This window comes from Procambarus clarkii, chromosome 22 (genome assembly GCF_040958095.1).
Source record: "Procambarus clarkii isolate CNS0578487 chromosome 22, FALCON_Pclarkii_2.0, whole genome shotgun sequence".
NCBI lineage: Eukaryota > Metazoa > Arthropoda > Malacostraca > Decapoda > Cambaridae > Procambarus > Procambarus clarkii.
Window position 1 is genome coordinate 21070927 of NC_091171.1, and position 25000 is coordinate 21095926.

The 25000-nt window shown below is 51.1% G+C and overlaps 1 protein-coding gene across 1 annotated transcript in view; it reads left to right on the plus strand.

Moving 5' to 3' along the window:
* Positions 1-25000, plus strand: part of LOC123757623 (chordin-like protein 1) — a 398947-nt gene that overhangs the window by 291966 nt on the left and 81981 nt on the right. Inside the window, exons 3-5 of the mRNA XM_069329531.1 lie at positions 14361-14460; positions 19887-20140; positions 22722-22815. Coding sequence (XP_069185632.1) covers positions 14361-14460; positions 19887-20140; positions 22722-22815 — 448 coding nt within the window. The remainder of the gene's footprint in view (positions 1-14360; positions 14461-19886; positions 20141-22721; positions 22816-25000) is intronic.

Sequence of the window (25000 nt, forward strand, 5' to 3'; positions counted from 1 at the left end):
TGTGTGTGTGTGTGTGTGTGTGTGTGTGTGTGTGTGTGTGTGTGTGTGTGTGTGTGTGTGTGTGTGTGTGTGTGTGTGTGTGTGTGTGTGTGTGTGTGTGTGTGTGTGCGTGTGCGTGTGCGTGTGTGTGTGTGTGCGCATGCGTGTGTGTGTGTGTGTGTGTGTGTGTGTGTGTGTGCGTGTGCGTGTGTGTGTGTTTGTGCGTGTGTGTGTGTGTGTGTGTGTGTGTATGTGTGTGTGTGTGTGTGTGTGTGCGTGTGCGTGTGTGTGTGCGGGTTGGGGGAACGTTAAGAAAAACATGTTGGCTAATTTGTATATATGGTTTGTGAGTTGGCCGCCAGCCATGGTGGGGACAGTCTCGCGCAGTCTACTGCAGCGGTCAAGGTCACCGTCCACGGGTACTTCATGGTCAAGGTCACCGTCCACGGGTACTTCATGGTCAAGGTCACCGTCCACGGGTACTTCATGGTCAAGGTCGCCGTCCACGGGTACTTCAGGGTCAAGGTCGCCGTCCACGGGTACTTCAGGGTCAAGGTCACCGTCCACGGGTACTTCAGGGTCAAGGTCACCGTCCACTGGTACTTCAGGGTTAAGGTCACCGTCCACGGGTACTTCAGGGTCAAGGTCGCCGTCCACAGGTACTTCAGGGTCAAGAAGCCAGAAGTTGGCTACTACAACTTCAGGCGCTCATCCATTAAAAGCCATGGAATTCATGGCTATGGAATTCTATAGAAAAATCACTGAATCAGCGATTCCGACGCTGACTCGAACCTGGAAGAAGTTCGCTCAGGAGGTAGACACACTGGAAGGCCAGCCAGCCGACCTTGGGAAGGTTTTGGCACATGGTTGGCACCAGGCACCAGCGTCATCACATGGTTGGCACCAGGCACCAGCGTCATCACATGGTTGGCACCAGGCACCAGCGTCATCACATGGTTGGCACCAGGCACCAGCGTCATCAGCTCACTAAGTGAGTGAGTGAGTGTGGTGATGTTTCAGACGAGCCGATGGCGGGTAACACCTCTTAGCTTGTTAGTTCTGGAACATCATGATTAATTCTAATCTTAATTCTAATAATAATTCTCGTCATAATTCTAATGAACCCTAATCTTAGTTTAGGAAAAATGAGAGAGAGAGAGAGAGAGAGAGAGAGAGAGAGAGAGAGAGAGAGAGAGAGAGAGAGAGAGAGAGAGAGAGAGAGAGAGAGAGAGAGAGAGAGAGAGAGAGAGAGAGAGAGAGAGAGAGAGAGAGAGAGAGAGAGAGGGAAAAATGAGAGAGAGAGAGAGAGAGAGAGAGAGAGAGAGAGAGAGAGAGAGAGAGAGAGAGAGAGAGAGAGAGAGAGAGAGAGAGAGAGAGAGAGAGAGAGAGAGAGAGAGAGAGAGAGAGAGAGAGAGAGAGAGAGAGAGAGAGAGAGAGAGAGAGAGAGAGAGAGAGAGAGAGAGAGAGAGAGAGAGAGAGAGAGAGAGAGAGAGAGAGAGAGAGAGAGAGAGAGAAATGAGAAAATGAGAGGATAAACAGGAGGTAGTGTGGTTGGGGCAGGTAGCCGTGAGGGGTCGGGGAGGGTGTGTGAGGAGCCCCACAAGGAACCAACTGCCCAGTTACAGGGAGGACCGGCCCCCACCTCCGATAAGAAGCCATCTATCATAAACCCGGCCAGTGTGCTGAGTGCAGCTGGACCAACCTGGCCAGAGTGCTGGACCACACCACGCCAACCTCGCCTCTATCCCGCCCCACCGTACGGCCCACCAACAACCCACCACCACAGCCAAAGGGGACAGTAATAAGCTTTTAAAGAGTGCATTGTAAATGACAGTGGGGCAGTCTTCCGCTCTTTCCGAGTGCAATCAATGCTCTTTTATTTGCCTGAGAGAATTGCTTAATGCCTCCCGCCAGGCATAAAAGCCCGGGCGGCCTCGTAGGTGATGGACGTAAATTTTCAATAAAGGTCTCGCGGGAGAGAGCAAGACGAGAGGTCAGAATATATAGAGAGAGAACACAGGCGATACTCTCGACATATATCGCCACCTGGAACACGGAGGCGGGGCCAAAGAGCCTAAGCTCAACCACCGCAAGCACACTTAGTTCCCCCCTCAAAATACTCACCTCTCAGGGGAAAGCGCCAAGCCATTACAACTATATAGAACAGGGAAGGGGTCAGGAAAAGGATTTGGGATGGGACAGCGGGAAGGAATAGTCTAGAAGTCTGCTAACCTTACTGGATGACCCATAGACGTGCGGTTCTTCCTGCATAATAGAATGATGATAGATGGAGTAACTGTGTGAATTTCCCTTTGCCTCAAGTCTACGAGATTTTGTTGATGTTCTCGGAATATTATTGCCCCTCAGGCTGTTCAAAGGCAGTCCAAGATGACAATCAATTCCCTCTTTATGAGCAAACGTTTTGACTAACTCATCAGTTCTATCATGCATTCGGAGACCAATATGGGAAGGAATCTACAGGAGACAAACTCTGACTCCATCATTGATTATTTCATTATATCTGTGTCTAGCTTCAGAGATAAGCACGTCACAGTTATGCCTTGGGGAGCTGAGGGCAGTCAAGGATGACAAGGAGTCACTTACAATTAGCGTGTCAACTTTGGATTCATATACGCGCTCGAGTGCAAGGATTATGGCAACCAATTCTGTTTGAAGAGTGGAGGCCCAGTTACTGAGACGCGCTCCACACTCATGGGAGAAGGAACCATCTCTCCCTGTCACAACAACTGCACTTCCAGCTGCACCATGGGACTGATGCAAGGATCCATCAGTGTAAATAATCGGGGAAAAGGAACGCTCTCTGACCGAAGCATCCATTTGGCTTAAGGCATTGTACTTTGCTTCTTGTCAAAGGAAGGCTTGTTCTTTAATCAGCTTCTTTGGTGGGAAAGTGGGGGACAGTAATTTGGAAAGGGGTGACCTCCAATGGGGCAGGAAAGTGTCGTTGTTGTCTCTCTTGGTAGAGGCGATGAATATTATTCATTCTGAACACAGTGGCGGTTATGGTAATCCATTTGGAGGGATGCTGACCTTCAAGAAAGAAGGCTTGGAGGGCTTTAGTGCAGGGGTTAGGGTGGGTTAGCCTAAGCATCTTGATACCAATTAAAGCATTAATTTCAGTGATACGATCACTTACACATGAAATATTCAGTTCCTTCCTCATGTTTAATAATTTAGTTGTACGGGGACATCCGAGGATAATCCTCATGGCTTCGTTTTGCATCTTTTCCAGCTCTCCAACATTCTCCCAGGCACTAGAGCAAGCATGGGTGCAGCATAATCAATCAGAGACCTAATATATGAGAGATACATCATTTTGCCAATTCTCATATTTGCGCCATAGCTTGGACGGTAGCCTGCCCAGTCTGGCTACAACATTGTGGTACAGCGGAACCTCAAGACCAAGGTATTTGTATCTGGTTACATAGTCGAGCAGAGAGCCATCATGCGAACAGCTCCACCCCGTCTGGGTGGGCGTCGGTTCAGGATCTTTGTTTTCTCTACTGAGATGACTAAGCCTAGTTCCTGACATGTGTGCAATACAGAGTTCAAAATATTTTGAGTGTTGGTATACCCATTGGTGTGGATCAGTATATCATCCGCATAGCTATTGATGTGTTCGCTGGGCCTCCTAGTTACTGAGTTTAGGAGTGTAGGAGTGTATTGATTAACACGTTAAACAGAGTAGGACTGAAGACACCTCCCTGTGGAGTGCCAAGTTCAAAATCTCTCGTTACACTTCTATGTCCTTGGAACAGTACAGATGACTTCCTGTTGGATAGATAGCCTCTTACCCACCGTAGAAGCCATCCTCCATCATTCATTTTAGCAAGCTCGCTCAGAATGACGTGTGGGTTAGCAATGTCAAAGGCTGACTTAAGATCTAGGAAAGTGGTATATGACCTATCAGTATGCAGGGTGAGGAATGTGGTAATACAGTGATGTACACCCTTTCCATGCGTAAAGCCATATATCTCGGGAGACAACATGTTATTTATTCTGTAAAGGAGACGGTTGAGAACCATCCTCTCAAGACACTTACAGAGACAACTAGTGAGGGAGATTGGGCGAAAAGCACTCTGCTGGTGAGGTTTAGGAATGGGAATTATAAGACTGTTGGTCCATGACTTTGGAAGCTCCACAGTTACGTAGCTCATATTATACAATTGAAGCAAGGGATTCCCTGGAACTAGCAGAAGCATACGCAGTATGCCGATCGTAATTCCATCCTCCCCGGGTGATGTAGCTTTGCCTTTATGTAGAACAAAGGGGGTGGAGGCCTAGTTGAGGACCGGGCCGCGTGGACACTAAGCCCCGAAATCATCTTAAGATAACCTCAAGATAACCCTACCGTCCCAGACATGGTCGGCCAACATGGCGGCAATCTTCCCCCTTCGACAACCAATCAAATATTGAGAGTGACAGGTAAACAGGTTGTCAGCAGTGATGGATGAGCCACACGGAGGATGAGACACACCGGCTATTCTCCCGATGACTAATGGCCTCATTCATTTAGCTGTTGGCGTAACTACCCGCAGACTCCCAGACTACCACCCGCAGGCCCTCAACCACCAGCCCACCAGCCTACCAGCCCACCAGCCCACCAGCCCACCAGCCAGCCTACCAGCCCACCAGCCCACCAGCCAGCCCACCAGCCCATCAGCCAGCCTACCAGCCCACCAGCCCACCAGCCAGCCCACCAGCCCATCAGCCAGCCTAACAGCCCACCAGCCCACCAGCCCACCAGCCAGCCCACCAGCCAGCCCACCAGCCCACCAGCCCACCAGCCAGCCCACCAGCCAGCCCACCAGCCCACCAGCCAGCCCACCAGCCCACCAGCCCACCAGCCAGCCTACCAGCCCACCAGCCCACCAGCCCACCAGCCCACGATGGTCTCCCTCGTGAGAAGTCTTGTAGACAACACTACCAGCCACCGAACCAGTCACTCCTCAGACCTTGTACATCACACAAGGTCACGGGGCTCCGGTTCCCCCTCTTCCTCACCGCCAGCTGGCGAAGGGATCACAACCCGTTGTTTACACCAACCATTCCCGGTTCCCTGTATTTCAAACCAGCGTTCGAGCCTCTTATGTCCAGTTTCCTCTACAGTAATGTGTACCAAGCAGTTATTTTCCGTCTTTCCTGTCAACTCCTGCTGAAACCTGATACCTAAAACTGTGGTGATGAGTTGCACACCCACAGACTGTGGTGATGAGTTACACAGCCACAGACTGTGGTGATGAGTTGCACAGCCACAGACTGTGGTGATGAGTTACACAGCCACAGACTGTGGTGATGAGTTACACACCCACAGACTGTGGTGATGAGTTACACAGCCACAGACTGTGGTGATGAGTTACACACCCACAGGGACATCACCCGCAGACTGTGGTCAACGTTTCTTTTTGTAATACAGCTTAGAATATGTTGCGCTGTACCTAGCTTACAGCAAGCAACTCAGAAATACAGTAAGAATGTGAGAAGCGCCAAGCATGTTACTGAACACGTGTTCCCTCTTGTGTGACGTCAAGTGACCTCACACCTCCACCATACTAGAATATAAAGCACGCTAAACTGAAATAGCTTTTCTTTGTTCTTTGTCGACCAATTATGTTTAACTAGAAAGTCATATTATTTTACACTGAAACAGCATTCCCTCTCTTTTCTCAATCTCTCTCTCTCTCTCTCTCTCTCTTTCTCTCTCTCTCTCTCTCTCTCTCTCTCTCTCTCTCTCTCTCTCTCTCTCTCTCTCTCTCTCTCTCTCTCTCTCTCTCTCTCTCTCTCTCTCTCTCTCTCTCTCTCTCTCTCTCTCTCTCTCTCTCTCTCTCTCTCTCTCTCTCTCTCTCTCTCTCTCTCTCTCTCTCTCACTCGCTGTCTATGTTTTCACTAATACTTGAGAATGTTATTGATGTCTCGAGTGAATCTGAAAATGTGTGGATGGTCAGAATTTGGCCTGAAATCCTATTGGCCCATATGCTGGCCATCCCTAAGATGAAGCACACAACAGCTGTCTAACTTCTAGTTATCTATACATTGATATGGGGGAACAGAGGCATCAGGGGAATTAACTGTTGCCTCACACGCTCCGTCCTGCCTGAGGGGTTGAGAAAACGATCGTCGATTGTGAGTCGATGACTTAGCCCACTAAACCACAGGACCCCCAGCCCATCCCCCACCCTAATCTGTGTGTGTGTGTGTGTGTGTGTGTGTGTGTGTGTGTGTGTGTGTGTGTGTGTGTGTGTGTGTGTGTCTCTGACTCTTCAGGACGCGGGTGTTTTGCCATTGTAAATCTTAAACTTGCTTCCGCTGCTTCCTTCACATATTCCATTTATCATAGTCACGGCTGTCTGCGTTGTTAATGTTTTATCTTCCGTCTACACCCTAAGTTTCTCTCTTCCACATTATACGTTTACATGCACTAGGTCACGTGTGTGTGTACTCACCTAGTTGTAATAACCTAGTTGTGCTTGCGGGGGTAGAGCTCTGGCTCTTTGGTCCCGCCTCTCAACCGTCAATCAACTGGTGTACAGGTTCCTGAGCCTACTGGGCTCCATCGTATCTACATTGGAAACTGTGTATGGAGTCAGCCTCCACCACATCACTGCCTAATGCATTCCATCTGTCAACTACTCTGACACTGAAAAAGTTCTTTTTAACGTCCCTGTGGCTCATGTGGGTACTCGGTTTCCACCTGTGTCCCCTTGTTCGTGTGCCCCTTGTGTTAGTCTCTCTTTATCTACCCTGTCAATACCCTATCTACCCCTGTCTGTGTGTGTGTGTGTGTGTGTGTGTGTGTGTGTGTGTGTGTGCATGTGCGTACGTACTACCTCCCAGCTCTGGCATAGGCCTTGTTGCATGTCTTTGAAATCGCGAAGTTTAATTTGAGATTATTACAAGGCACAGTCAAGGCCGGTGCTGCATACTCAAGAGCTGGTCTGATGTAGATTTTATACCGTGTTCTGAAGACCTTCGTGTCTAATATCCTGTTTGTAGTCACATATATTCCCAGATTTCTCCCTTTGATTTCTGTTCACTGTAGTTCTGTACCGTCGCAGGTGTTACTTTCGGGGGCAGGTGTTGAGTGCTACACACTGGTCAGGTGTTGAGTGCTACACTCTGGTCAGGTGTTGAGTGCTACACTCTGGTCAGGTGTTGAGTGCTACACTCTGGTCAGGTGTTGAGTGCTACACTCTGGGCAGGTGTTGAGTGCTACACTCTGGGCAAGTGTTGAGTGCTACACTCTGGTCAGGTGTTGAGTGCTACACTCTGGTCAGGTGTTGAGTGCTACACTCTGGTCAGGTGTTGAGTGCTACACTCTGGGCAAGTGTTGAGTGCTACACTCTGGTCAGGTGTTGAGTGCTACACTCTGGGCAGGTGTTGAGTGCTACACTCTGGTCAGGTGTTGAGTGCTACACTCTGGGCAAGTGTTGAGTGCTACACTCTGGTCAGGTGTTGAGTGCTACACTCTGGTCAGGTGTTGAGTGCTACACTCTGGTCAGGTGTTGAGTGCTACACTCTGGTCAGGTGTTGAGTGCTACACTCTGGGCAGGTGTTGAGTGCTACACTCTGGGCAAGTGTTGAGTGCTACACTCTGGTCAGGTGTTGAGTGCTACACTCTGGGCAGGTGTTGAGTGCTACACTCTGGGCAAGTGTTGAGTGCTACACTCTGGTCAGGTGTTGAGTGCTACACTCTGGGCAGGTGTTGAGTGCTACACTCTGGTCAGGTGTTGAGTGCTACACTCTGGGCAAGTGTTGAGTGCTACACTCTGGTCAGGTGTTGAGTGCTACACTCTGGTCAGGTGTTGAGTGCTACACTCTGGTCAGGTGTTGAGTGCTACACTCTGGTCAGGTGTTGAGTGCTACACACCTTCAGCCCCGGCCTAGCCTCACCCAGCTTTGCAAGGGGAATAGCTTGAGGTACAGGACAGACGTAGGTTGGTGTGGGTAAGTCTAAGTTAAATACAAAGAAGATTTTCATGGATTCATTGTAAAATATTTGGTGTATTTACCATAGAGTTTTCATGCTTCATAATAAGTTTTCTGAGACTATGGTGAGAGAAAAGGAAGAGGAGGAGGAAGAGGGGAAGGATAAGAGGGGAAGGATAAGATGGGGGTGAGAGGGGGGAGAGGGGGGGATGGGGTTAAGACCTGGGGGGGGGGGCAGCCATGTGCCCCTTCTATATAAAGAGAAAAAAATATTGGGACGGGAGAGAAAATGGGGGGGGGGGGGGACGAGGGAGGGAAGTAAGGATGGTATTGTAGGTGTGGTTGTGGGGGGGGGGGGGGAGGGGGTTAAAAGTGTTTGTCCCGGGCACCGCCGGGTGGCCGGGGTCCAGAGTGTGAGTGTGTAACCTGATAAAACACCTTGAGGGGCCCAAGGTAACTACTCTTCCAGTGTGAAGGGAATCCACCTCTGTTCCAGAGAGCCCTCCTACAGGCTCTTCCATGCACCTAACCCCCCTCTCTCCCCCCTCTCCCTCTCTCCCTCCCTCCCCCCCCCCCCAACCCCCGTTAACAGGGCTAAATAAGCCCGTTGCGTGTGCCGCTCTTGCCTTATAAGCACGTAATCCTGTGAGAGTTCGCGTTCGTGCATACGCATTGTAATATTCATGCTCCGTGCGTATACCAACAGTTTTATTGCCCGTAAAGACACTCAAGGCCGAGTTACGGTCTGCAGTAATTTGTGTGATTGTTATAACAAGCTTGGCACCGTTGGCACCGTTGTTACTGTGACCCCCAGAGTGTTCCACGAGGTAGTGGCACCGTTGGCACCGTTGTTACTGTGACCCCCAGAGTGTTCCACGAGGTAGTGGCACCGTTGGCACCGTTGTTACTGTGACCCCCAGAGTGTTCCACGAGGTAGTGGCACCGTTGGCACCGTTGTTACTGTGACCCCCAGAGTGTTCCACGAGGTAGTGGCACCGTTGGCACCGTTGTTACTGTGACCCCCAGAGTGTTCCACGAGGTAGTGGCACCGTTGGCACCGTTGTTACTGTGACCCCCAGAGTGTTCCACGAGGTAGTGGCACCGTTGGCACCGTTGTTACTGTGACCCCCAGAGTGTTCCACGAGGTAGTGGTACCGTTAGCACCGTTGTTACTGTGACCCCCAGAGTGTTCCACGAGGTAGTGGCACCGTTGGCACCGTTGTTACTGTGACCCCCAGAGTGTTCCACGAGGTAGTGGCACCGTTGGCACCGTTGTTACTTTGACCCCCAGAGTGTTCCACGAGGTAGTGGCACCGTTGGCACCGTTGTTACTGTGACCCCCAGAGTGTTCCACGAGGTAGTGGCACCGTTGGCACCGTTGTTACTGTGACCCCAGAGTGTTCCACGAGGTAGTGGCACCGTTGGCACCGTTGTTACTGTGACCCCAGAGTGTTCCACGAGGTAGTGGCACCGTTGGCACCGTTGTTACTGTGACCCCAGAGTGTTCCACGAGGTAGTGGCACCGTTGGCACCGTTGTTACTGTGACCCCCAGAGTGTTCCACGAGGTAGTGGCACCGTTGGCACCGTTGTTACTGTGACCCCAGAGTGTTCCACGAGGTAGTGGCACCGTTGGCACCGTTGTTACTGTGACCCCAGAGTGTTCCACGAGGTAGTGGCACCGTTGGCACCGTTGTTACTGTGACCCCAGAGTGTTCCACGAGGTAGTGGCACCGTTGGCACCGTTGTTACTGTGACCCCCAGAGTGTTCCACGAGGTAGTGGCACCGTTGGCACCGTTGTTACTGTGACCCCCAGAGTGTTCCACGAGGTAGTGGCACCGTTGGCACCGTTGTTAGTGTGTCCCAGAGTGTTCCACGAGGTAGTGGCACCGTTGTTAGTGTGACCCCCAGAGTGTTCCACGAGGTAGTGGCACCGTTGGCACCGTTGTTACTGTGACCCCCAGAGTGTTCCACGAGGTAGTGGCACCGTTGGCACCGTTGTTACTGTGACCCCAGAGTGTTCCACGAGGTAACGGAACACTTGGCACCGTTGTTACTGTGACCCCCAGAGTGTTCCACGAGGTAGTGGCACCGTTGGCACCGTTGTTAGTGTGTCCCAGAGTGCTGCCCGTCCTCCTAAGGTGTCCCAACATCAGGAAACTGTCGTATTAAAGTGCCATAATCCTACCCTACCAGAGGACCCACAACAGAAAACGAGAGAGGATGACAGTTTCCCGAGCCGCTTGCATTTTCCAGTATGACTATTTTTGGCCTTAGAGTATAGGTTCGAAATGCGACGTTCTATTAGCAGGACTGGTTGATAATATCTATCTGGTATTCTAGGAGATAACAGCCATTACTTCTTGTTAGGGGTGAGGCGTCGTATATGTTAATTAGTAAACTATAGGAAGGTGTTTATCCTTCACTGGTACGCACTAGTTACTCTATGAGGTAAAGTTGCTTCCTTACCATATTCTAAGTGTCATAAGTGACGGGATCTGATCTATTGTTGCAATGTTTCCCGGCGAGGCAGACCCTCACCAGACCAGTCATAACTGATCGGAAAATATGGAGGTAAATCGCAGTTTAGAGAAGTCATTGAAAGACAGACTAGGAATAATGGCTGGGGCTATCAATATTGTTTCTTAATTATCAGTCCCCCCGCCCCCCCCCCCCCACACACACACACACACACACATACACACACACACACACACACACACACACACACACACACACACACACATTAGGCAGCGATGTGGTGGAGGCTGACTCCATATACAGTTTACCCCCGATTCCCCCCTAACTAATACACCCTCTCTTCCACTCCCAGCACCCATGCTCCATTCTCATCTCAGCCCTCTGCCCTCAGTATCCCTCTCCCCTCCAACCTCTCAACCTCTATCTGACTCTCAGTCTCACTCTATTTCTCAACCCCCCTATGCTATTCAGACCCCTAACTTTCAGACCCATTATGCCCTTCCTACCCCCCTAGATGCCCAGACCCCATTCGCCTACCAGGCACTCCCAGGCACCCCCCTAGCACCCCCCCACTCACCCCCACAGCCCCCACTTGCCCCCCAGACACCCCCCAGTTCCCCCCAGACCCCTGGTGAAAGGGGGAACTCTGACACCCGAGTTTCCAAGAAGAGTCTCAAGATTTGGTACACCAATGCTGATGGGGTAGCCAATAAAGCAGAAGAGATAAAAGAAAGAGTTAGTGAGGCAGACCCAGACATAGTGGCAATAGTGGAAACTAAAATAAATGGCATGATCTCGGATGCAATCTTTCCAGAGGGGTACCAGGTGATAAGAAAGAAAGGACACAGAGACAGGGAGGAGGAGTGGCACTACTAATAAAGCGGAAATGGAAGTTTGATGAGCTGGAAAATCCGGGTACCAATGAAAGCACGAGCTTCATACATGGAACTCTGACAGTGGATGGGAAGAAGATTGTAATCTTGATACTCTACAATCCCCCACCAAACAGTAGAAGGCCCAGGCAGGAGTACGAGGACAGCAACAAGACATGTATAGGTGAACTGCAGAGGGCAGCAACTTTAGCGCCCATGACCATGACCAGCAACGAAGCTGCTGGTCATGGGGGACCTAAATCACGGAGAGATAGATTGGGAAACGAGGAATCCCCATGGCGGGGAGGAGACCTGGGGAGCGAAGCTGGTAGACGTTATTGACAGGAATTTCCTAACACAGCATGTGAAAGAAGATACTAGGGAAAGAGGAGGGGATACGCCCAGCCTATTAGATCTCATTTTCACCCAGAATGTAGAAGACATCGAGCAGTTGGAACATGAAATACCACTAGGAGCTAGTGACCATTGTGTCCTAGTCTTTGACTACATGATGGAGCTTAAAATTGTGACCAAAGGACAAGAGGTCCGGGAAAGGAGACTTGATTACAGAAAAGGGGACTACAGAAGGATAAGGGACTACCTGGGAGAAGTGCAGTGGGAGCAAGAACTTAGAGGAAAAACAGTGCAAGGTATGATGAACCAAGTCATATTGAAATGCAAGGAGGCTGAAGAGAGATTTATTCCAACAATAAAGGAAAAAAGCAGGAGGGAATATAGTAACCCATGGTTTAATAGACAGTGTCAGGAAGCAAAGGTGAGAAGCAGGAGGGAGTGGAGGAAGTACAGAAGACAAAGGACAGAGGACAACAGGATTAGATGTAACAGAGCTAGGAATGATTACATTAACATAAGACGAGTGTCGGAAAGAAATTATGAGAATGATATTGCAGTCAAAGCGAAAAAGCAACCTAAATTACTACATAGCCATATAAGAAGGAAGATGTCGGTAAATGACCAAGTGACAAGACTGAGGAAAACAGAAGGGGCATATACAGAAAGCGACAAGGAAATCTGCAAGGTACTGAATGCAAAATTCCATGGAGTGTTCACAACCGAGCCTGAGCAGCTCCCATTGTTAGAAGAGATTACCCAAGATGAAAGACTATCAGATATAGAGGTGACAGCAGAGGATGTAATGAAACAGTTGACAACACTGGATGCAAATAAAGCAGTTGGACCAGACAAAGTATCACCGTGGATACTTAAAGAGGCAGCGCAGGCTCTCAGCGTGCCTCTGGCAATGATCTTTAATGAGTCACTTATGTCGGGAGAATTGCCCAGTTGCTGGAAGGAGGCAAATGTCGTACCGATTTTCAAAAAAGGTGATAGGGAGGAGGCACTTAACTACAGACCCGTATCACTGACAAGCATCCCCTGCAAAATACTTGAAAGAATAATTAGGCTAAGACTTGTTGAGCACCTGGAGAGCATTGGGTTTGTAAACAAGCACCAACATGGGTTCTGGACAGGGAAATCATGCCTAACAAACCTTTTAGAATTCTATGATAAAGTAACAAGGATAAGGCAGGACAGACTGCATATTTCTTGACTGCCAAAAGGCCTTTGATACAGTACCGCACATGAGACTGCTATACAAACTTGAGAGGCAGGCAGGAGTAAGCGGAAAGGCCCTAGTATGGGTGAAGAACTACCTAACAGGAAGGAGCCAGAGAGTAATGGTAAGGGGCGAGAAATCGGACTGGCGAACAGTAACAAGTGGAGTACCTCAAGGATCGGTGCTGGGACCAATCCTCTTTCTAATTTACGTAAATGATATGTTTACAGGAGTGGAATCATACATGTCAATGTTTGCGGATGACGCAAAATTAATGAGAAGAGTTGTGACAGACGAGGATTGTAGGATCCTCCAAGAGGACTTAAACAGGCTGCAGAGATGGTCAGGGAAATGGCTACTGGAGTTTAACACCAGTAAAGGTAAAGTTATGGAAACGGGATCAGGTGACAGGAGACCAAAGGGACAGTACACAATGAAGGGGAACAGCCTACCTGTAACGATTCGAGAAAGAGACCTGGGAGTGAATGTGACACCTAATCTAACTCCTGAGGCACATATAAATAGGATAACGACAGCAACGTACTCTACACTGGCGAAAATTAGAACTTCATTCAGAAACCTAAATGAGGAGGCATTTAGGGCGCTTTACACTGCCTACGTGAGACCAGTCTTAGAGTATGCCGCGCCATCATGGAGCCCCCACCTGAAGAAACACATAAAGAAACTGGAGAAGGTTCAGAGGTTTGCGACGAGGCTTGTCCCAGAGTTACGAGGGATGGGATATGAAGAGCGGCTGAAGGAACTGAACCTTACGACACTAGAGAAAAGAAGGGAGAGAGGAGATATGATAGGGACATATAAAATACTCAGGGGAATTGACAAAGTGGAAATAGATGAAATGTTCACACGTAATAATAACAGAACGAGGGGACATGGGTGGAAACTGGAAACTCAGATGAGTCACAGAGATGTTAGGAAGTTTTCTTTTAGCGTGAGAGTAGTGGAAAAATGGAATGCACTTGGGAAACAGGTTGTGGAAGCAAATACTATTCATACTTTTAAAACTAGGTATGATAGGGAAATGGGACAGGAGTCATTGCTGTAAACAACCGATAGCTGGAAAGGCGGGATCCAAGAGTCAATGCTCGATCCTGCAAGCACAAATAGGTGAGTACAAATAGATGAGTACACACACACACACCACACACACACACACACACACACACACACACACACACACACACACAGGCACAGCCATCCACATTGATTTGTCATGCTGGAGTTGTATAGACATTAAGAACCTCAGAGTACATGACAGCGTACCGTCACCCCATCCACCACAATGTCAACAGAGACGTCCTCATGACTGGCGACCTTAGGCACAACACCCACGTTTTCTACACCTGGGGCCAGCGGTTAGTTTCGGGCAATTAAGTGCCCGAACCTAACTAATTAGATCATCTAATCATCACTCATTCTAAATTATTTTTTGTGTGCCTTATCTCTAGTGTTTATCTCTGCTTTCTCTTCCTCCCCGCCGAGCAGGACGAGGACGGAGTGTTCGACTACGACTGTACGAGTGATCTGTGTCCGGACGGGTGCAGCGGTGGCCCTGACCAGGGCGAGTGTTGCTCCATATGCTCAGGTATTGTCTCTCTTTCTCACTGCACGTGTTATCTCCCTCCCTCACTGCAGGTGTTGTCTCCCTCCCTCACTGCACGTGTTATCTCCCTCCCTCACTGCAGGTGTTGTCTCCCTCCCTCACTGCAGGTGTTGTCTCCCTCCCTCACAGCACGTGTTGTCTCCCTCCCTCACTGCAGGTGTTGTCTCCCTCCCTCACAGCACGTGTTGTCTCCCTCCCTCACTGCAGGTGTTGTCTCCCTCCCTCACAGCACGTGTTGTCTCCCTCCCTCACTGCAGGTGTTGTCTCCCTCCCTCACTGCACGTGTTGTCTCCCTCACTGCAGGTGTTATCTCCCTCCCTCACTGCACGTGTTGTCTCCCTCTCTCACTGCAGGTGTTGTCTCCCTCCCTCACTGCAGGTGTTGTCTCCCTCCCTCACTGCACGTGTTGTCTCCCTCCCTCACTGCACGTGTTGTCTCCCTCCCTCACTGCACGTGTTATCTCCCTCCCTCACTGCACGTGTTGTCTCCCTCTCTCACTGCACGTGTTGTCTCCCTCTCTCACTGCACGTGTTGTCTCCCTCCCTCACTGCACGTGTTGCCTCCCTCTCTCACTGCACGTGTTGTCTCCCTCCCTCACTGCAGGTGTTGTCTCCCTCCCTCACAGCACGTGTTGTCTCCCTCCCTCACTGCAGGTGTTGTCTCCCTCCCTCACTGCAGGTGTTGTCTCCCTCCCTCACTGCACGTGTAATCTCCCTCCCTCACTGCACGTGTTGTCTCCCTCTCTCACTGCAGGTGTTGTCTCCCTCCCTCACAGCACGTGTTGTCTCCCTCCCTCACTGCACGTGTTGTCTCCCTCCCTCACTGCACGTGTTATCTCCCTCCCTCACTGCACGTGTTGTCTCCCTCCCTCACTGCACGTGTTATCTCCCTCCCTCACTGCACGTGTTGTCTCCCTCTCTCACTGCACGTGTTGTCTCCCTCTCTCACTGCACGTGTTGTCTCCCTCCCTCACTGCACGTGTTGTCTCCCTCTCTCACTGCACGTGTTATCTCCCTCCCTCATTGCACGTGTTGTCTCCCTCTCTCACTGCACGTGTTGTCTCCCTCCCTCACTGCACGTGTTGTCTCCCTCTCTCACTGCACGTGTTGTCTCCCTCTCTCACTGCACGTGTTATCTCCCTCCCTCACTGCACGTGTTGTCTCCCTCTCTCACTGCACGTGTTGTCTCCCTCCCTCACTGCACGTGTTGTCTCCCTCTCTCACTGCACGTGGTGTCTCCCTCTCTCACTGCACGTGTTGTCTCCCTCCCTCACTGCACGTGTTGTCTCCCTCCCTCACTGCACGTGTTGTCTCCCTCTCTCACTGCACGTGTTGTCTCCCTCCCTCACTGCACGTGTTGTCTCCCTCTCTCACTGCACGTGTTGTCTCCCTCTCTAATTGCAGGTGTTGTCTCCCTCCCTCACAGCACGTGTTGTCTCCCTCCCTCACTGCACGTGTTGTCTCCCTCCCTCACTGCACGTGTTATCTCCCTCCCTCACTGCACGTGTTGTCTCCCTCCCTCACTGCACGTGTTATCTCCCTCCCTCACTGCACGTGTTGTCTCCCTCTCTCACTGCACGTGTTGTCTCCCTCTCTCACTGCACGTGTTGTCTCCCTCCCTCACTGCACGTGTTGTCTCCCTCTCTCACTGCACGTGTTATCTCCCTCCCTCATTGCACGTGTTGTCTCCCTCTCTCACTGCACGTGTTGTCTCCCTCCCTCACTGCACGTGTTGTCTCCCTCTCTCACTGCACGTGTTGTCTCCCTCTCTCACTGCACGTGTTATCTCCCTCCCTCACTGCACGTGTTGTCTCCTTCTCTCACTGCACGTGTTGTCTCCCTCCCTCACTGCACGTGTTGTCTCCCTCTCTCACTGCACGTGGTGTCTCCCTCTCTCACTGCACGTGTTGTCTCCCTCCCTCACTGCACGTGTTGTCTCCCTCCCTCACTGCACGTGTTGTCTCCCTCTCTCACTGCACGTGTTGTCTCCCTCCCTCACTGCACGTGTTGTCTCCCTCTCTCACTGCACGTGTTGTCTCCCTCTCTAATTGCAGGTGTTGTCTCCCTCCCTCACTGCACGTGTTGTCTCCCTCTCTCACTGCACGTGTTGTCTCCCTCTCTCACTGCACGTGTTGTCTCCTCCCTCACTGCACGTGTTGTCTCCCTCCCTCACTGCACGTGTTGTCTCCCTCTCTCACTGCACGTGTTGTCTCCCTCCCTCACTGCACGTGTTGTCTCCCTCTCTCACTGCACGTGTTGTCTCCTCCCTCACTGCACGTGTTGTCTCCCTCCCTCACTGCACGTGTTGTCTCCCTCTCTCACTGCACGTGTTGTCTCCCTCTCTCACTGCACGTGTTGTCTCCTCCCTCACTGCACGTGTTGTCTCCCTCCCTCACTGCACGTGTTGTCTCCCTCCCTCACTGCACGTGTTGTCTCCCTCTCTCACTGCACGTGTTATATCCCTCCCTCACCACAGGTGTTGACTTGCCACACAGTTTCTGGCATGTCATGGTCCGCAACACACCACATGGTCTAGTGGTCCCCAACATACCACATGGTCTAGTGGTCCCCAACACACCACATGGTCTAGTGGTCCCCAACACACCACATGGTCTAGTGGTCCCCAACACACCACATGGTCTAGTGGTCCCCAACACACCACATGGTCTAGTGGTCCCCAACACACCACATGGTCTAGTGGTCCCCAACACCCCACATGGTCTAGTGGTCCCCAACACACCACATGGTCTAGTGGTCCCCAACACACCACATGGTCTAGTGGTCCCCAACACCCCACATGGTCTAGTGGTCCCCAACACACCACATGGTCTAGTGGTCCCCAACACTCCACATGGTCTAGTGGTCCCCAACACTCCACATGGTCTAGTGGTCCCCAACACACCACATGGTCTAGTGGTCCCCAACACACCACATGGTCTAGTGGTCCCCAACACTCCACATGGTCTAGTAGTCCCCAACACACCACATGGTCTAGTGGTCCCCAACACATAGTGTACACCACATGCACACAGTCACCACACACGTGTTCCACACGTGTCCTGCCGTTGGTCAACCATGGCTCTTAGGATTAATGATGTCTGACACATGACTGATCAACTTGCACACATGTACCTGCAACAGTGTTGACTAAGTGTGTGTGTCACTTGTGTGCACATTTGCTCAGGTGTGTTCTTCCTGCTTCGAAAGTCTTAAGATGGAGCTGTACATCTGTTCTCACAACCTAGTTGATCAAGATTGATCATGAATCACAACCCAGTATAGTCATCTTGAGTCACAACCCACTAGTCATATCTCAGGAGAGTCACTAGTATTCTATCAGGGGAGAGGATAGGGGATAGGGGTTGTATACAATGACACTTGGGTTAGTTGAACCAACCTGATACTTGTAATCATTTGGGATATCACCCTCGTAAGCGTCTGGTTCTAAGAGAGGGGTTCAGCGTTACCTCTATTTCAGGGGTTTGGCTCATACTGCCTAGTTGTCATGTGTACACACCCCCTCTCGAGCCGCTGTGACTCCCCGCACTCTCCTTACTGTGGCATGATCTCTCAATCCCTCTTAGTTATAGTCCACTGTCACCCAAGTTATAGCCGTGTCTCTCTCTCTCTCTCTCTCTCTCTCTCTCTCTCTCTCTCTCTCTCTCTCTCTCTCTCTAGCCAGGAAGCCTCACCAGGACAAGAGCAAAAGCCAACTAACAAATATAACATTTAATACATAAGAACATACACAATATACACACGAGAATAGTTATAAAACAATACAACCTCTTAGGCTGCTACCAACTGATAACACTCCAATATCACCTCATGTCCCTCTAACCTCTAACTGTATGAGGCTGCTGCTTACACTCCAGCCTACAACCTGCTGCTCCCTTCACTGCTTTACGCTCCAATACTTGGCACATAAAATATTCACATATTTCCTACTCTACAAAAAGAATCAATCTCTGACCTTGCACTGCGCCTTTTATGCCAAAACGCCATCAACTACTCCCTTAAACATCAACGTGTCCGTAAGATCCTCTGTTCCATTACTCGAGTTCCCCCCCCCCCTCCCTAGTACAATCATCAATCTGGGTCCTCCAAATATCACGTGAGGTACTCCTGCAGTTCCTCCAATCAGCTGCACATGAAGTCCTCCTTGAATGTCAGTGAAGCTCCTCCACCAGCTTCACACAAGACACGTGCAGCTCCTCTACACTCCTTGATATTTCACTGTTACTGGAGTTCCACTCCTCAACTCCAAGTCCTGCACCACCTTGCAGTTCAGCTTATACTCCTTCGGTACAAAGTTCTCTCACTAACTTCTCTCACACAAACGTTGCAGTTCTCCCACACAAACTACAGAATTTGTAGCTCGAGAGAATTCAACTCAAACCCTGCAAGATGGCATCCTCTAAGACGTACAACAAAGTTTCTTTAAGACTGTTTCACAGCTGTTCTGCTCCTGACTTGAGTACATGGAGTCACCCAGCAGGCTCCACAGCAGAAACACCCACTTGCTTCCTTTCTGTTAAAGAAGCACCACAATTAGAGTTCCACAAAGGCACAACCACTCACTCCCAGGCCGCCTCTAATTATCAAAATCACAGAGAATTGGTGTACGAAGTTCTCCAACAGCTTCCTCACACTTGGCATCAAGAAGCCTTCACTTCAACACACACAGGGAACTATACCCTTCCTTCTCTCAGATCATGATGTACAAACCACAATCTGACGACTGCTGTAGCTCAAGGGAGGTCACGACCTCCTGCTAGCGCCACTTCTCATCTCCAAAGTATCAACATTTCATTTCATGTCACTTATTTAAATGCTCATCCTCTGCTCATATTTGCAAATTATTCACTGATGTCTATTATATATTTACTATATACATCTTTCCTCTGACCTCTCAATGAGGTCCGGGCGGGAGAGTAACTCTTACTGGGGTAGACTCGTTCCATCAGGCTACATGAAGTCATAAAACTAGCCAGCAGCGTCACCTCAGTAGAGTCAGGAAAGTCACCTCAGTAGAGTCAGGAGAGTCACCTCAGCAGAGTCACCTCAGTAGAGTCAGGAGAGTCACCTCAGCAGAGTCACCTCAGTAGAGTCAGGAGAGTCACCTCAGCAGAGTCACCTCAGTAGAGTCAGGAGAGTCACCTCAGCAGAGTCACCTCAGTAGAGTCAGGAGAGTCACCTCAGCAGAGTCACCTCAGTAGAGTCAGGAGAGTCACCTCAGCAGAGTCACCTCAGTAGAGTCAGGAGAGTCACCTCAGCAGAGTCACCTCAGTAGAGTCAGGAGAGTCACCTCAGCAGAGTCACCTCAGTAGAGTCAGGAGAGTCACCTCAGGAGAGTGGTGGGTTAGACTTGGTTCCATGTTATAACAACTCTACGTCTCTCCCACACAGGTCCTGGGGGAGGGTCTGGTAGTGGGGGCCCCTCCTCCTCCAGCCCCCCCAGCGGGCCCCCCAGCGGCCCCCCCAGCGGGCCCCCCAGCAGCGTGGGGGCCAGCAAGGGGGCCAGCACGTCCCTGGCCCAGCAGGTGGAGGAGGGCACCTTCAGGGTGTGTGTGGTGGCCGGCATGATGTACAACCACGGCGACACCTTCTCCGCCAACTACAGTGACGCCCTCTATGACCAGTGTCAACACTGCTTCTGTAACGTGAGTCCTTGGGCGGGGGTCACTGGTAGTGTCACTGGTACTGGTAGTGGTGGTGGTGGTGGTAGTGGTAGTGTCACTGGTAGTGTCACTGGTAGTGTCACTGGTACTGGTAGTGGTGGTGGTGGTGGTAGTGGTGGTGGTAGTGGTGGTGGTAGTGTCACTGGTACTGGTAGTGGTGGTGGTGGTGGTAGTGGTGGTGGTAGTGGTAGTGGTAGTGTCACTGGTAGTGTCACTGGTACTGGTAGTGGTGGTGGTGGTGGTAGTGTCACTGGTAGTGTCACTGGTAGTGCCACTGGTAGTGGTACAGGTAGTGCCACTGGTAGTGTCACTGGTAGTGTCACTGGTAGTGCCACTGGTAGTGCCACTGGTAGTGTCACTGGTAGTGTCACTGGTAGTGTCACTGGTAGTGTCACTGGAAGTGGTACTGGTAGTGTCACTGGTAGTGTCACTGGTAGTGTCACTGGTAGTGGTACTGGTAGTGCCACTGGTAGTGGTACTGGTAGTGTCACTGGTAGTGTCACTGGTAGTGCCACTGGTAGTGGTACTGGTAGTGTCACTGGTAGTGGTACAGGTAGTGCCACTGGTAGTGTCACTGGTAGTGCCACTGGTAGTGGTACTGGTAGTGTCACTGGTAGTGGTACAGGTAGTGCCACTGGTAGTGTCACTGGTAGTGCCACTGGTAGTGGTACTGGTAGTATCACTGGTAGTGTCACTGGTAGTGCCACTGGTAGTGGTACTGGTAGTGTCACTGGTAGTGTCACTGGTAGTGCCACTGGTAGTGGTACTGGTAGTGTCACTGGTAGTGGTACAGGTAGTGCCACTGGTAGTGGTACTGGTAGTGTCACTGGTAGTGTCACTGGTAGTGCCACTGGTAGTGGTACTGGTAGTGTCACTGGTAGTGCCACTGGTAGTGGTACTGGTAGTGTCACTGGTAGTGTCACTGGTAGTGCCACTGGTAGTGGTACTGGTAGTGTCACTGGTAGTGGTACTGGTAGTGTCACTGGTAGTGTCACTGGTAGTGCCACTGGTAGTGGTACTGGTAGTGTCACTGGTAGTGTCACTGGTAGTGCCACTGGTAGTGGTACTGGTAGTGCCACTGGTAGTGCCACTGGTAGTGTCACTGGTAGTGCCACTGGTAGTGGTACTGGTAATGTCACTGGTAGTGTCACTGGTAGTGCCACTGGTAGTGGTACTGGTAGTGGTACTGGTAGTGTCACTGGTAGTGTCACTGGTAGTGCCACTGGTAGTGGTACTGGTAGTGTCACTGGTAGTGCCACTGGTAGTGCCACTGGTAGTGCCACTGGTAGTGTCACTTTTAGTGTCACTGGTAGTGGTACTGGTAGTGGTACTGGTAGTGTCACTGGTAGTGCCACTGGTAGTGCCACTGGTAGTGCCACTGGTAGTGCCACTGGTAGTGTCACTGGTAGTGCCACTGGTAGTGTCACTGGTAGTGGTACTGGTACTGGTAGTGTCACTGGTAGTGTCACTGGTAGTGGTACTGGTAGTGCCACTGGTAGTGCCACTGGTAGTGCCACTGGTAGTGTCACTGGTAGTGCCACTGGTAGTGTCACTGGTAGTGCCACTGGTAGTGTCACAGGTAGTGTCACTGGTAGTGTCACTGGTAGTGGTACTGGTAGTGTCACTGGTAGTGTCACTGGTAGTGCCACTGGTAGTGCCACTGGTAGTGCCACTGGTAGTGCCACTGGTAGTGGTACTGGTAGTGCCACTGGTAGTGCCACTGGTAGTGCCACTGGTAGTGCCACTGGTAGTGTCACTGGTAGTGCCACTGGAAGTGTCACTGGTAGTGTCACTGGTAGTGGTACTGGTAGTGCCACTGGTAGTGCCACTGGTAGTGTCACTGGTAGTGTCACTGGTAGTGGTACTGGTAGTGCCACTGGTAGTGCCACTGGTAGTGTTACTGGTAGTGCCACTGGTAGTGCCACTGGTAGTGCCACTGGTAGTGCCACTGGTAGTGGTACTGGTAGTGTCACTGGTAGTGGTACTGGTAGTGTCACTGGTAGTGTCACTGGTAGTGTCACTGGTAGTGCCACTGGTAGTGTCACTGGTAGTGCCACTGGTAGTGCCACTGGTAGTGCCACTGGTAGTGGTACTGGTAGTGTCACTGGTAGTGGTACTGGTAGTGTCACAGGTAGTGTCACTGGTAGTGCCACTGGTAGTGCCACTGGTAGTGCCACTGGTAGTGCCACTGGTAGTGCCACTGGTAGTGTCACTGGTAGTGCCACTGGTAGTGTCACTGGTAGTGCCACTGGTAGTGTCACTGGTAGTGTCACTGGTAGTGCCACTGGTAGTGTCACTGGTAGTGCCACTGGTAGTGTCACTGGTAGTGTCACTGGTAGTGTCACTGGTAGTGCCACTGGTAGTGTCACTGGTAGTTCCTTCTCACAACCTCAAGTGTACACTGTGTCCAAGGTGAGGGGCAATGTTCCCCACATCAGAAGTACCCAGTATAAACCCCATACTATTATCATTGCCAGTTTTTGAGTCGCTAATCAACCTGCAATAATTAACATGATGATACGTGACCTCTGGGCGAGACTAACATGATCACCACCACCCACAGGACGGTGTTGCCCAGTGTAGGACCAAGACCTGCCCGCCTGTATCCTGCCGCTCCCCCATCTACACCAGGCGAGACTGCTGCAGGCTGTGTCCAGGTCAGTAGTAGCATGTCCTACCCTGTTATAGTCACGCCCCTCCCCCACTCTTCCCTACTGTATCCTGGTCAGTGTGTCCTCTGTATCCTGGTCAGTGTGTCCCCTACTGTATCCTGGTCAGTGTGTCCCCTACTGTATCCTGGTCAGTGTGTCCCCTACTGTATCCTGGTCAGTGTGTCCCCTACTGTATCCTGGTCAGTGTGTCCCCTACTGTATCCTGGTCAGTGTGTCCCCTACTGTATCCTGGTCAGTGTGTCCCCTACTGTATCCTGGTCAATGTGTCCCCTACTGTATCCTGGTCAGTGTGTCCCCTACTGTATCCTGGTCAGTGTGTCCCCTACTGTATCCTGGTCAGTGTGTCCCCTACTGTATCCTGGTCAGTGTGTCCCCTACTGTATCCTGGTCAGTGTGTCCCCTACTGTATCCTGGTCAGTGTGTCCCCTACTGTATCCTGGTCAGTGTGTCCCCTACTGTATCCTGGTCAGTGTGTCCCCTACTGTATCCTGGTCAGTGTGTCCCCTACTGTATCCTGGTCAGTGTGTCCCCTACTGTATCCTGGTCAGTGTGTCCCCTACTGTATCCTGGTCAGTGTGTCCCCTACTGTATCCTGGTCAGTGTGTCCCCTACTGTATCCTGGTCAGTGTGTCCCCTACTGTATCGTGGTCAGTGTGTCCCCTACTGTATCCTGGTCAGTGTGTCCCCTACTGTATCCTGGTCAGTGTGTCCCCTACTGTATCCTGGTCAGTGTGTCCCCTACTGTATCCTGGTCAGTGTGTCCCCTACTGTATCCTGGTCAGTGTGTCTCCTACTGTATCCTGGTCAATGTGTCCCCTACTGTATCCTGGTCAGTATGTCCCCTACTGTATCCTGGTCAGTGTGTCCTACTGTATCCTGGTCAGTGTGTGTCCTCTGTATCCTGGTCAGTGTGTCCCCTACTGTATCCTGGTCAGTGTGTCCTACTGTATCCTGGTCAGTGTGTGTCCTCTGTATCCTGGTCAGTGTGTCCCCTACTGTATCCTGGTCAGTGTGTCCCACTGTATCCTGGTCAGTGTGTCACACTGTATCCTCCGAGGCCTTACCAGATCCCGTGAGCACTAACACGTGCTGTGAGTCGTGAGACGTACCGCCCTGTGCCCTGAGAGTCGTGACTGTACCCAGCCGTGCCCGCCTGGGTACCCCTGGCCGTGTCCTCCTGGGTACCCCTGGCCGTGCCCTCCTGGGTACCCCAGGCCGTGCCCGCCTGGGTACCCCTGGCCGTGCCCGCCTGGGTACCCCTGGCCGTGCCCTCCTGGGTACCCCTGGACGTGCCCGCCTGGGTACCCCTGGCCGTGCCCGCCTGGGTACCCCTGGCCGTGCCCTCCTGGGTACCCCTGGACGTGCCCTGAGCACCGAGGGCCAAGGAAACTACAGTGCCAACCCCCCCCCCCCCCACGATGTATTTGTCAGAGCCCTTCCTGGAGACTGTGGAGTCGCTGGCACCATCCAGCTTCCAGCGCCTGCATTGGCTCTTGTTTGTTGGACTTGACTCTTTTTTCTTTTGTTGCAAGTTGTGTTGTATATAAGATGTGTGGGGGGTTGTTGCTCTCTCTCTCTCTCTCTCTCTCTCTCTCTCTCTCTCTCTCTCTCTCTCTCTCTCTCTCTCTCTCTCTCTCTCTCTCTCTCTCTCTCTCTCTCTCTCTCTCTCTCTCTCTCTCTCTCTCTCTCTCTCTCTCTCTAGAGTCCTCAGGACTCTAGAGAGGGCTCTGTTCATCTGGAGATAGAGCCAGATACACTACCGCGTCTAGGTAGTTCTTTAGCAACATTTTTAAGTATTTCAAGCACCAGGGGGGGGGAGGGGAGGGGAAATATACTTGCTAAAATATGACTTAAAAAAAACAACAGAAAAAACAGCACAGTGCCCTAGAAATCTCTTGTGTATCACTTTTATATGGGAGTCATAAAGTTTTTGTGGGGTGGTTGGCGGGAAGTGTGTGTGTGTATGTCTTGGTGTGTATGTCTTGGTGTGTATGTCTTGGTGTGTATGTCTTGATGTGTATGTCTTGGTGTGTATGTCTTGGTGTGTATGTCTTGGTGTGTATGTCTTGGTGTGTGTGTCTTGGTGTGTATGTCTTGGTGTGTATGTCTTGGTGTGTATGTCTTGGTGTGTGTGTCTTGGTGTGTATGTCTTGGTGTGTATGTCTTGGTG